At 37.6% G+C, this 14,369-nt stretch overlaps 1 protein-coding gene across 1 annotated transcript in view; it reads left to right on the plus strand.

Annotated features, from left to right (window-relative positions):
• THSD7B (thrombospondin type 1 domain containing 7B) overlaps positions 1-14,369 on the plus strand; it is a 909,295-nt gene that overhangs the window by 490,000 nt on the left and 404,926 nt on the right. Inside the window, exon 11 of the mRNA XM_007964862.3 lies at positions 12,667-12,796. Coding sequence (XP_007963053.3) covers positions 12,667-12,796 — 130 coding nt within the window. The remainder of the gene's footprint in view (positions 1-12,666; positions 12,797-14,369) is intronic.

Genomic DNA, 14,369 nt, shown 5'->3' on the forward strand with positions numbered 1-14,369 from the left:
ACACTAAATGTTTAGCTTATTTATTTTCAAATTGCCTTTCTCCCTCTACTAGAATGAAAAGTCCTTGAAGTCAGGAATAATTTATTTTGTTTGGTCATAGCTTCAATTTCTAGAATGGTATCCTCTCCTTAGAATATTTCAATATTCTTCTTCTAGAACTCAAAGCACCTATAAATAGTTCTCATCTTGGGCTTTCTTTATTTGTGTGTGCATATGTTTGTGTGTGTGTGTGTGTGTGTGTGTGTGTGTGTTGGAGATTGTAGGTTTTGACTCCTCTTTCCTGATTTCTCTTATCAAGTAAATCCCAGGCTCTCACCATCAGTGATGGAGAAATTTTCCCAAGGGCCAGTGCTCCAAACTGTCTCCTGACTTTAATGCTTTTTTAGGCATGGATTTATAAAACACTTTAAAACCATTTCAAAGTGAATTGAAAGGGAAACAAAAATAAAAGGAGAAGAAACTTATAGGACATATCAACAAATTATAGTGCAAGTAATGGTTGGGTATTCATTAATATTTTAAGAGAATTTGTATAAGTATGTATATTACTCTGATATTAAAAAGTTTTAAAAAGTTATTGTCTTTTAAATATATCCCGAAATATTTGCATGTAAATACTGTGTTTTCTGAATTTTTGTAAGGTAATCTGCGTCATGTGTGGCATGGGTATAGATGAAACAAGGTAGGTCATATACTGATGGTTATGGCATATGTGAAGCTGGCATATGTGAACTCTGGGTTCATTTGATTTGTTTAAACATTTCTTAAAAAGGTAAAAATTGGCCAGGCATGGTAGTTCATGCCTGTAATTCCAGCACTTTGGGAGGCCAAGGTGGGAGGATTCCTTGAGCCCTGGAGTTGGAGATGAGCCTAGACAACAAAGGGCAACCTTGTCCTACAAAAAACAAATAATAATTAGGCAGGTGCAGTGGCACACTTCTGTAGTCCCAGCTACTCTGGAGGCTGAGGTGGGAGGATTGCTTGACTGAGCCTAGAAAGTTGAGGTGCTGTGAGTTATGATCTTGCCACTGCCCTCCAGACTAGGTGACAGAGTGAGACCCTGTCTCAATAAATAAATAAATAAACAAACCTTTCAGGAGAGGTTCTCTAGACATGCAGTTTCCTATATTGTTGGAAGCTAATGTCTCCATCTTCTCATTCAGAAGAAAAATGTGTTTTAAATGACTATATGGTAATTCAGTCATTTTTTTTTCACCCATTCATTCTTTTATTTGTTCAACAATTATTTATTAATGCCTACCAGGTTTATTTTATTTTATTTTTATGTACTTGTGTTTTGCAGCTATGGGGGTCTTGCTATGTTGCCTAGGCTAGTCTCAAACTCGTGGGCTTCAGCAATCCTGCCACCTCAGCCTTGCGAAGTGCTGAGATTACAGGTGTAAGCCACCTCGCCTGGCCCTTACTAGGCTTTAAGCACTACAATAAGACCTAGACAGGCTCACTGTTCAAAGACAGGTAGTCGAAAAGACAACCGGATGCAACAGAGTTCTTTGTGGAGGTTTAGGAACATGAGAAGAGGGCTGCTTAAGTGAGGGTGGAAAAAACTTTTTGAAAGTGGTGACCCTCTGCTCAGTCTTAAAGGAAGTATAGGGGTCATCTAGAAGAAGAAAGAAGAAATAAGCTTAACCTCTCCTGCACGCTAACCTGTCTCCCAACTAACATTTTTACATGCTGACTAGATGCCAAACCCTAAACTAGCTACTTGATATTTCATTACCTGATTATTCTTCTTCAATGCCCTCAAATAAAGTGTTCTTATTATTGCTCTTTGAAGTACTGAGAGAGAAGTAATTTTTCTAGGTTTACAGACCTTGAGCTCCAGGTTTACTGAAAAGTCTAAAAAGTCACATTATTTCATCAATACAAAGCCAAAAGAGAAATTTTGAATGCTAGTAACCATGTTGACACTGCAAAAGTAATGACAGCAATACAAGCACTAACATGTACCTTATGCATAAAAGAGGTAATTAAGAGTGTTTGTCTACCTTGTGCTAAAATTTATGGTTAAAAATGAAAAGCCTAATTTTAATTAGTTTGTATTCACAGAGTTATTTTCCCTTAGTCATGTTTTACAAACACCTCCAAAACAAAAATTTTAATATCACAACTGATATTTAATGTCTGAGTAATTTCCCTCACCTTAACATTTAGGAAAACCAATGTTTCTATCATGAGCATCCATATGAAGAGACCACCAAGCAGGCTTTGTGTGAGCAATAAAGCTTTTTAATCACCTGGGTGCAGGTGGGCTAAGTCCGAAAATAGAGTCAGCGAAGGGAGATAAGGGTCGGGCCGTTTTATAGGATTTGGGTAGGTAAAGGAAAATTACAGTCAAAGGGGGGTTGTTCTCTGGTGGGCAGGAGTGGGAGTCACAAGGTGCTCAGTGGGGGAGCTTTTTGAGCCAGGATGAGGCAGGAAAAAGATTTTCACAAGGTAATGTCATCACTTAAGGCAAGGACTGGCCATTTTCACTTCTTTTGTGGTGGAATGTTATCAGTTAAGGTGGGAGCAGGGCATTTTCACTTCTATTGTGATTCTTCAGTTATTTCAGGCCATCTGGGCGTATACATGCAAGTCACAGGGGATGCGATGGCTTGGCTTGGGCTCAGAGACCTGACAGTTTCCATATAGACCCATCATGGAAGGGACATTGAGAAAAGTTTGTCAGAAAGAAAAAAAAAAAAAAGCCCAGGAGTTTTGTGTTTGAGCAATAGTGAGTGATGGGCAGAACATGGCCAACTCCCTAACAGCAAGTGGTCCAGTGATACATTTCACTGTCCTTTAATAGCTGAGGATACAGGGACCTAGTGGTGCTATCTGTGCCCTTTCTGAGTCGTGTCCTCACTCTGCTAGCTTCTCTCTCAAGCTATTAGCACAATGGTCAGCCTGAATAGCATTCTTAAGGACATAAAACATTTATAGAGTAAGGCAACATGAATTGTTTTAAAGCAGTTTTCAGATATATAGTTCAATATTCATACCTAACAATGATGACAGCATCCTCAGCTTCAATTCCAGCAGTACTTTTTCAGCTTATATCTTCGATGACATTTGTACCCATCCAAACCTGTCTGTATCCCACGTAGTATGGTGTTTCAGTGTGTTTCAGTCTTAATGCTGATGGAATGCAACACATTAGGGGACCCTGTTGTAGCAAGCAGCTGCAGTCACTTCCTCTGCTAAAATGAAAGGGGTCAGGATTTGGGAAATAAATAAATAAATAAATCCCTGTCATTTCATAACACATTGACAGGAAGAAAAGACAAGTGCAACTTATCAGTATAGATGTTGTTATTAACCTTCCTTGTTTATACTGCACATTTCCAATTATACCTATTATGATGGACTTTAGCTAGAGGGCAGGTCGCGTTTTTTAAACGGTTGAGAGCAGTAGTGGTTTAGCTAGTGTTCATTTGTTTTCTATTGCTTGGTTAAGCATGCTGTATGGTCTTTTTCCTGTTTTACATATTGGATGCATAAGAAACTCTGCTTTAATTGTGCTAAATTGGTGGTTCTCCTCCCTGGGAATTTTTAAAAACATGCTAATACTTGAGCTGCACCCATCAGGGATGGTCATTTAATTGGTTTGGCTTTCTGAGAGGAGGGTGGGGCACTAGGAATTTGAGAAAGCATCCCTGAGATTCTGATATGCAGCTGGAATTAAACACAAGGAGATCAGCTACGGATGACTTCAGTTGTGATATGTAGAGACTAAGGAAGGGCAGACTCAAAGTGGATCACTGTTTGATAAGATTAGTTCTCTCTAAATTGGAGGTGTTTTAAGAACAGCAGTGGTTGGGGATAGAACGCCGAGGATATTGGAAGGAGTCCCTGGAAATTTAGAACTATGGCCTGGGCTTCTGAGTGTGTTGTGTCTGCTACAGGAAGTTTGTATTTGCCTTGACTCTTATCCTGGATAGTTTATGCAGATATAAACATGAATTGCTGTTTCTTAAGTCTATACAAAGGGCTTTCATATAAAAAATTTCAAGTTCACTATATATATATATATGTATAAAATATATATACACATACACATATATATAGCATTTGAAAAAAACGTTAAATCCCGCTTAATTAAGCATTCCTAGCAGCTGTCCTGTGAATTGTCTCAGCAGTATTACCCACATAGGACAAGTAAGAAAATTGAAGTTCTGAAAGGTTAAGTGCCTTGCCCAAGGTCATATAGCAATTCAGTAATGAGCTGGGATTAGAAATCAGAGCCCTGAAGGTCTTGTCTGTTGTCAGATCCATTGAATTTGGCTTCTGTTGCAAAATGAATGATGATTATAAAAATTTAAGAATATAGAGTACATTTTTTTTCAGGCAGTATTTCAAAATGAAAGAAGTATATGGATATTCTGAAGCTCACTTTTAACATTCCTGGAAAGTTTAGCAGAAAAGCTTTGCAATTTTGCCTAATTTCATTATATATAGATAGATAGAATCTTTAGCTCAGTGTTCATTTTGAAGTACTTCAAGATTTAAGCTGGGAAGGAATTTTAGGGGAAGATGCTGCTGTTGATGTATCTGCTCTATATATGGAACACCAAGATGAATAGGAAGGAAGTATATAAAACCTTCCTACTCATAGTTCTACTAGGGCATTGCATTTTTTTAACCACTTAAGCCTGCATTTCTCCTTGAACAAAGAGAGAACATTGATGGATTTGGATAATAAATACAAAGTTCATATTATCATTTCTGAACTCCTATAAAACTAAAGAGATCTTTTATGTTATTATCTATCTGTCAAGTTTTACTTCTGCTGCACTGGGTAGATTTAATAATGCATGTATGTACATTTCAGCATAACACCAGCACCTAGTTGAGTTGCCTACATATAGCAGGTACCTCACAAATATTTATTAATGATGACAACACTGTATATGGTAAATGCTCCACTCTGATAACTCAGAGTCACAGATTTAAAGGTGAATAAACAGGCTGCCTAATATTGTACTGCCATCTTTGTCTGTCACTAGTATTGACTTAGAAACAGCCTTCTTTTTGTTTTTTGTTTTTTGCTATTTTTTTTTTTTTTTTTTTTTTTTGAGATGGAGTCTCTCCCTGTTACCCAGGCTGGAGTGCAGTGGCACAATCTCGGCTCACTGCAAGCTCTGCCTCCAGGTTCATACCATTCTCCTGCCTCAGCCTCCTGAGTAGCTGGGACTACAGGTGCCCGCCACCACGTCTGACTAATTTTGTGTATTTTTAGTAGAGACAGGATTTCACCTTGTCAGCCAGGGTGGTCTCAATCTCCTGACCTCGTGATCCACCCACCTCAGCCTCCCAAAGTGCTGGGATTACAGGCATGAGCCACTGCGCCCAGCCTTCTCAATGACAATTTAGAATTTTTTCCAAGTCCAAGTTGTTTTCCCCTCATATTAATGCTCATTTTTGAATAAATGCTAAGTCTTTTCAGTTTTATAGCATCCATTTGTGATGTTTCTGTTATAGTAACACATATAGAGTAGCTATGGTTATTTTGAGGTAAGCCTTATACTCTCTTCCCATTAAATTTTAATTCAGTGTTTCACAGACAAGTTTGTTGAGGGACACAAAACAGCCTTCTTCGAATGTTTGAACGATGCCAGCAGAATTCTGTATCAAGAAATAAAAAGGTCCAGTGATCCTGTTGAGTAGATAATATTAAGAATAGCAGTGCAGTCAGTCTACTTTTTCCACACATTTGAAATGCAATCCTATGCTGGAATTAGAAATAAAATGTACATGTTTCTTATTATACATGCACATGGGGGTGATAGTCTTTGAATGATCATATAATATTTCATACAAACCAAGACATTTATGAGAGTGAATGGAGGAGTTATTATTATTTAAGCTAGGATAATAGGTATTAGCTAAAATTGCCCTGAGAGAGCAGGATGTTTGACCATCCTAGCCATTCCTCTCCAATAATATGAGAACATAGTTGTAGGTACTAATTGCCTTGCAATTGTAGTTTAATTTACCAGGAACATGGAGTGGTTTTAAGCCATTCGTTGTCTGCTCCTAGATGTACAAAACAGGAATGAGACTCAGTTCCGAATGGAAAGCTGGATTGTCCCTTTTTTTTCTTTGTCTAAATTACAGAAAATTTAACTATTGAAACTTTTCTTCTAGTTTTTAAAATCTTTCTTTTCTTTCGTGAACTCCCATTATGCTAGAGAAAATTCCTTGTACGTGGCAATGTGTACACGCTTCACATGCAGTATCTTATGTAATCCTCCTAGCAGTTATAAGAACTAGAAACTTAGCTGACCTGCTTTACAACTTAGGAAGTTGAGACTTAGCAAGGTCAAAGAAATAGCCTGAAGTCTAACAGGTGTTAGGGTTGCAACTCAACCCTAGGAAGTATTTAATGTGAGACTGTTAATGTGATATTAATCTTCAAAAGCATTGGTGTCATCCTTTTGCTTCAATCTTTGTGAGAGAGGAATCACCAGGATGGGTTCAGTTTTGTTTTTGAGTGGCGAGTTGTATATATAAGTGAAGAGAAGGAAAGAGAACTTCAGGGTGAGAACCAGGAGTTATAAAGTGGTAGGCCTGGAACAGTAGTGGTGCTGTGAAGCGTAATAGACCACTGATGTTTAATGAGTAATAGGAATATTTGAGAAACAAGGGAAACCCCTGAAGGTTAATTTTTTAAATCTATTAGAATTCTGCAGGGTGCTGCTGGATTAACTACCACGCGCTGCTGGTACATGACTATCCTTCATCTACTCTGCACCTATGGTTGCCTCTAGCAGTGCCCCCAATTTCCTGGCCACACGTTTGTCTCCAACCCTGCCTCTCCTATCAGCCAGTGCCTATGTCCACTCCTGTTCTACTACCTACTTGCTGTCCCCCTACTCTTACATTTTAGATTAGTTGCAAACTTAGTGAGTCAGTCCTTTATTTTAACTCATTAATCGAATAACCCTGACATCAGGGCTCAGCATTCATGACATGAATTCAGTGTGATGTGCCCCAGCCTACCTAGCTGCAAATCACCCAAAGCATCTCTTTACATACTCATTTCTTCTCTCTTTGCTATCATCTTTCTGGAAAAGACGAGTGTAGACCTTCACGAAGAATCTATAGACATCTCTCAATGTTTGTAGCCCATTCATGTGCTTTCTATGGTAAATATGTTTCTTAATCTTTAAGTCACCATCTTCTCTAAATGTTACTTCTTTTGACTATAATTAATAGCAAGTTTAATTATACCTGATGACTTAGTGATGATAAAATATGCATAAATCAAAACTGAATTTAAACTAGTTATTAGTCATAATCATGCTTGATCAATTGTTCATGTTGGCAAACAGGCACTTTAATTTATTGTTATTTTTCATAGGCCTAATGAGGTTGGAAACATCACTCACAAAAGCTTACAAACATGGCACTTTTTAAACACTGAAATCTTCTGTAAGCGAGTGCTATTGAAAAATTGCTTAGAAGGGAATAAGTATTCCTTTAGAATAACAGAAGGACAGTGACGTAAACTATTTCCCCTCACACCCCCACCCCCGAATGCTCCCTCTTTTCCTTCATCATACTATAAAGTTTATTTTAGTGGAAATATCATGGGCCTAAATGTCTACCTAGTACATTTTTAACTCTAGCTAGGTGATTTTTGGGAAATTATTTACTTCTTCCACCCTCCATTTTCTTACCTGTAAAAAGGGAATAATTATAAGAAGTGATAATAATAAAATAAGGTAGCATATGCATACGTAAAATGCCCAGACGTGGATCTGACATAGATTAAGATGGTAATTCCTAGAAACATTTAATATGTTTTACACACATAGGTGATTTAAATGTAGTCCAATGGCAAAGCCACTATCCTCCCCTCTCTATAGCTACTTCCCCAAATCACTTTTTCTTCAGTATTCAATGTAAAAGGAGGTGTTGTTTGACATCACTCTTAGAGCTACTACTTGGCCTTTCCCCATCTTCTCTTACCTGGCTTCAAATCATGATACTGGGGGCTGCCTCAGACTCTACTTCTTTTGTTACTGGTTACCTTTTGGATTTCTGGAATTATTGTTCTCCCTTGATACAGCCCTCATGCGGGCTTCAAAATGAAGTGGATTTTTTACAGGAAAGGGATATGGATCCAGACCGTAAGAGATGATTCTTTATTTTATTTTATTTTATTTATTTACTTTAAACTCTAGGGTACATGTGCACAACGTGCAGGTCTGTTACATAGGTATACATGTGCCATGTTGGTTTGCTGCACCCATCAACTCGTAGTTTACATTAGGTATTTCTCCTCATGCTATCCCTCTCCCAGCCCCCCACCCCTCCACAGGCCCTGGTGTGTGATGTTCCCCGCCCCATGTCCAAGTGTTCTCATTGTTCAGTTCTCACCTATGAGTGAGAACATGTGGTATTTAGTTTTCTGTTCTTGTGTTAGTTTGCTGAGAATGATGGTTTCCAGCTTCATCCATGTCCCTGCAAAGGACATGAACTGATCCTTTTTTATGGCTGCATAGTATTCCATGGTGTATATGTGCCATATTTTCATAATGCAGTCTATCATTGAAATCTCGTGCAAGAAAGAATTCAGGACAAGTCCATAGAGTAAAGTGAAAGCAAGTTTATTAAGAAAGTAAAGGAATAAAAGAATGACTACTTCGTAGACAGAGCAGCCCTGAGGGCTGATGGTTGCCCATTGTTATGGTTATTTACTGATGATATGCTTAACAAGGTGGGGATTATTCATGCCTCCCCTTTTTAGACCATGTAGGATAACTTCCTGATGTTGCCATGGCATCTGTAAACTGTCATGGAGCTGGTTGGAGGGTAGCAGTGAGGATGACCAGAGGTCTGTCTTGTGGCCATCTTGGTTTTGATGGGATTTAGCTGGCTTCTTTACTGTAGCCCATTTTATCAGCAAGGTCTTTATGACCTATATCTTATGCTGACCTCCAATCTCATCCTGTGACTTAGAATACCTTAATCATCTGGGAATGAAGCCCAGTAGGCCTCAGCCTTATTTTACCCAGCCCCTATTCAAGTTAGAGTTGCTGTGGTTTAAATGCCTCGGACAAAAATGGGAAAATCATTGACTGTTCTATCCCAAGTGTACACTGCCTGCCCTTGAGCTTCCCACAACATCACTTAAGTCTGTTGCGTGTAAAGGATTCTGCTATAGGTTTGACCATAATTTGAGGCATTTACATCATAAGGAGAGGAAAACTCTTTAAAATTGATTGCTAAATATGTCCATTGCAAAGTTCAAGGAAATACAGAGAGAGAGCGAGAGAGAAAGAGCAAAAGAAAAAGAAAAAGAAAGAAAGACTCTTAACAGGTAGTTCACACATCTTTGGTGTTGTTTCCCTAGCTCAAGATCATCCCTTAACTCTCTCTCTCTCCAAAGGCATACATTTTTCTCCACTTATGCACAGTGGGAATCAGTTTCTCCTCTGGAAAATCTTACTTCGATACTAAATGTTGATTTTCACTGGAGGATCCATCCTTTTCAACCTCCACCCGAATATCTGTAGGGCATGAAAGTCAATGCAAGTATTTTTCTCAAACTTTAGATTATTTTACCTGGAGTCACACCATAAAGGCAGACTACCTTAGTGTGTGAGTGTGTATCGTGTGTGTATGGTGTGTGCTTGTGCATGTTTAGTGTAAAGGAAGAAGTATTGATCCATGCTGTGTATGTAGTCTCCCTTAGGGTTTCTCTCTCCATGTGAGGTGAAGGCATTCCTTTCATTTTTTTCTATTGTTTTCAATCTTTATTTACAAACTCCTAAGATAATATTTGGACAAAGCACATATACACACAAACCCACACTCAAGTAAACATTCTAAAGCTAAACAATACAGTATAGGCTAAACAGAGATAGTACAATATAATTGGCATTAATTGGGAGTAGGCAAAGAGACTTTTTCCTAAAGCCACAATTATTTACAAAAGATTGTTCCCACCCAAATAAAGATAGCTTTTTATATTATTATGAGGCAGACCTGTCTTGGCAACCCTCTTTTTCTTTTTAAGCATCTATTTCTAAACTCCTCACATAACCTTAACTACATTTAAAAAGAGGCCAATAACAGCGTCTATTCTTTCAAATAGCAGCGTCTCTCCTTTGACTTTATTGGTGTGTTCTGCCAGGAAAGAGGTAGCCCACTCAAATGGGGCAACTGAGGAAGATTTAATGAAGGGACTATTTACAAAGGAATAGGAAGTGTTACGGTAGACTTACAGGGTATGATGGTTTAGTACTTGGGCTAGTGAAAGTTAAGAGCCATAAAGTTGATGGAGAGAGAAACATTTAGTGGAATGAAAGAAAAGTATTTAATAGCTATAAGCAAACGCCACTCCATAGGAACTGTGGCTTTTGTTAGAGGTAGGGAGACAACTTGAGGCAATACAGAGGATGGAATCTGGTGGAATAAATACCTTCATCTCTCTATCTCTTCACTTGCCCTTTTTTTCTTTTCTTTTGTGTGTCCCATCCCCTCACTGGCAAAGGCCAAACAGAAGCCAATAAGGCGGGGGGCCACCAATGCAGCCCACCTATGGGTATAAAGCAGGTTAAAGTAGGACAAAGGGGATCTTGGGGAACAGATGGAAAAGATCCTGTACATCTCCTTAACTTCCAGTTCAAAGTCATGAGATGTGCGAAGTTGTTGGTCTCTCCTCCTTCTGAGAATCTCATTTAAAATGATAGGAAAGGAATTTTCAAAGCCCTAATTCCTTCTCAAAAACAAAAGGAGAGGACCATTAGTGGAGGGGAGATCTTTATGGATGACAGAACATTAATGGGTAAGACCAAAAAGTAGAGAAATTGATGACACGACATTGGGAGCCATGACCTAATGTAGCAGGAAGGTGGGTGGTGGCAGGGAGAAAGCTCCTCTACCCAAGAGGACTATGCCAAGCTGTGGTGACTGGTCTGATGGAGGACAGGAGTGAGGGGTAGGACTTAAAAAAATATGGGTTATTAAGTAACCAGTAGAGGTATAAAAATAGCAACATCATTATCAAAGATTGAAAGATGGTACAAAGTAAATTGTCAATTACTGCAGAAAGTCAATACGTAATGTCTGAAGTTCATAAATCAAGAAGTAATGACATAAGCATAGTATTTATAGATTTGGAGGTAACCATGGAAAAATTAAATACAGAAGCAGTTGAAAGTGTTCCTTCTGAAAAGGAAGACAGAGAGTAAGGAAGCTTTCATAGTGGGTGAGTTGCTTCTCACTGTGAGTCTTCTAGTATTCATGATTTTTTAAAAATGCACATATAATTTTAATAAATTCTTATTTCATTGTGCTGGCTTTCTGTAAGTTAACATCTTGATATGGGTAGGTCCATTATTTGTACCAAACCTACCAGTTGATTCCATCTTTGCCTACACTGTCTTTTCTATCCATTCTTTAAAACCCTCACTGTGCTCCTCCCTCTCTCCCACCTTCCCCATGTGCTCACACCCAGAGCCATACTCACATACCTTCCTTCTGAGTGTAGTTAATTACATGTCTGTCTTTGTAAATAAATGTCTTGCATTCTTACATCTCAGTGCCTTTCTTCAAAGTGTTTCCCTGGCCTGAATGGTTTCATTTATATATATATGCATATATATGATTTCATTCATATATATATATATATATATATATATATATATGATTTTTTTCTATGTAACCATCAAGGCCCTCAAAGCAGATAAAAATCTATCTCCTTCATGAGCCCTCTTTGGTTGCCAAATTCTAAAATGATTTCTGTTTCTTCTATACCCATCTAACCCTGTGTCACTCTCTGACACTGCTCACACTGCAATGTCTTCTAACTAGTTGTGTATATGTCTGCCCCTTTTCTTCTTGCTTAATTGTAAGTTCTGTAGGTCAGAGATTTGTGTCTGTATTTATAGTGCCAATAGTCTGTCTTCCACATAGTAATTGAAACAGTTGCTAAGCACTTTAATGATAATTGATTTTTGTTGATGTTGATTCAGAAGGCATCTAAAGATTGTGAAATGAGTGCCTCAACACATTAAAGTGAACATCAGTTGTTTTTTTTTTCTGTTGATATTCCTATTAATACTTCTACTTTCAGCAAAACCCTGAAGTAAACAATATTTGGTTCTTTCCCAATTTTAGTGCCTCTTCCCTAAATTCCAATTATATACATATGGTTATAAGGTTATGAGGTTATAAAGAATAAGAAATCTAATAAACTAATATCCATAAATTGGTTACTAATATGTTAATTATTATAGGTGTGTTTTGTTTGCACTATAAAAAGTGGCCTGGATGGAGAAATCCCTTACTCAAGGGACTGAGTTGCTGATAATGAAACACCAGCAATTTCAGCTGTTGTTTGGAGATCAAAGAGGGCTTCTGGGGCCCCTCTGATCATGTCAAAAAACTTTTATGCCATCGGTAAGGTAGATTCTAATTAAACATATTAAGATAGTGAGAAATAATTATATTTGAAATCACCGTTGTTAAGTATTGTGTGTTTATTTCATAAAAGTAAGATGGAGTGTTAACTCCTGGTCTCTGCTTGTTATTTTCATTCCCAGGTTGACTTTCCACATGTGCTTACTTTATCTGTCTCTCAGTTGCTACCTGGATTTTGATCTGCATCAACATAAAACGGCACTATTTAATTTTCTTTTTCCTTTACTTCAGGAAATGCCACAATAAAACAGTCTCGATACAGAATCATCATCCAAGAAGCAGCCAATGGAGGCCAGGAATGCCCAGATACCTTATATGAGGAGAGAGAGTGTGAAGATGTCCCCTTGTGTCCTATATATCGGTAAGTAGTTATCTTTTAAAATTATCATTAGACCTACTACAAATTATAACCTATTTTCTTTCATATAATATATGGTCGTTTGGTGAAAAATAAGAAGAGGGGATCTGGGATTTACATATCTTCAAATACTTTAATATTCTTACCCTCTTATCTGGAACATATTTGGGAGGAGTAGAGAATATGAAAGTCTAATTAACAGGGGGGAAAGGAAGCACGTTTGACCGTAAGTGAGCTGCTTGACTTATGCCACCAAGCAATCCATTTTCAGGATCATGTTCGAAAGAGATTCAGGATGAGGTTGTTACGGTTGTTATCTGGGGGCTGGGAGAAGGAATACACACACCACACACACACACACAGGCGCGCGCGCGCACAGGAGGCAACTTACCTTCATTCTATTATTCTCATCCTAACATCTTTAGTCAAGAATTAAGAGCAAATTTGTACTCCCTTGTTTATTTTAATTAAAAATGTTTTTGGTTCTCAATTTTTGTGATACACAATTTCAGAAACCATTCAATTAGAAAAAAAAAAAGTTTAACTTATGGATAAAATTTTATATTACAAAAAGAAGATGAATAACTTTTAAACTATGTATGTTCCCTGTATATTCCCTCTTGGCGAATTAGTGATTACTATTTATAAAAATAATACTTGAGGTTTCTTTGCTTACTCACAGACTTCCCGCCTTTTAACACCTGACAGTTTTAAATCTGATTGAAATGCTACTTTAAAGTGTATTGGGATTAAATTCAATCTCTGTGGGGTTTTACTGATTTGTGAAAATAATCCATGGTCTTAAAAATAATATGGGTTTTATCAGCACACTTAAAAATGCCTTCAGCAAAAATGTCCCATGTTTCTCCTAATTATTTGAGAAGCTAAACTTAAAGCTGTGAAATTCAAGGGCTAATGATTTGAGAGAATACAAGTTATTTCCTTTTTTTTAAAGAAGAAAGATATTGTTGAAGAAGTCTAAATTACTATTGATTTTATCATCCTGTACTTTCATTGTTTTTATCCGATGACCAGTTTTGGGAGGATGTAAATAAACACTGGGAACATGCCCAGACTCCCATTTTTTTCTCATTAACCACAGGGCCATTGTAGAAACACTGTCAATATTCATCCTTTTGTACAATGTCTAAATATTGAAACTTCTGAGCCCAGCAAGAGCTCTCAAGGAAAGTATCCAAATGAAAAAAAAATAGCCAAATCAAATATTATTAGACGTTTTTATGAACCCAGGGTTGTTATAATCAGACAAAATCAAAAAACTATTAGTGGGATCTTCCATTTCTTTGTCCACTCATTTTACTCTCCCATTGCATTTCAATTTAGCTACTTGTGTTTGAGCTAGTTGCTATCAATGACCTCCTGCCTTGTTCCCCAAAAATCAGTTCTACTGTGTATGAATTGGATCATTGCGCCATTTTTCCTGATGCGTAGTTCAAAATGTATCCAAGTTATTAGCATGAATCTCTGCTCCTTCATAAAACATCCTTGAATTTTGAGCAATGTAGTTCCAATTTAGATTTTGCCTTCCCCTTTATTGGTATGTTAGGGAGGAAGT

The sequence above is a fragment of the Chlorocebus sabaeus genome, chromosome 10 (genome assembly GCF_047675955.1).
Source record: "Chlorocebus sabaeus isolate Y175 chromosome 10, mChlSab1.0.hap1, whole genome shotgun sequence".
NCBI classification, from domain to species: Eukaryota; Metazoa; Chordata; class Mammalia; order Primates; family Cercopithecidae; genus Chlorocebus; species Chlorocebus sabaeus.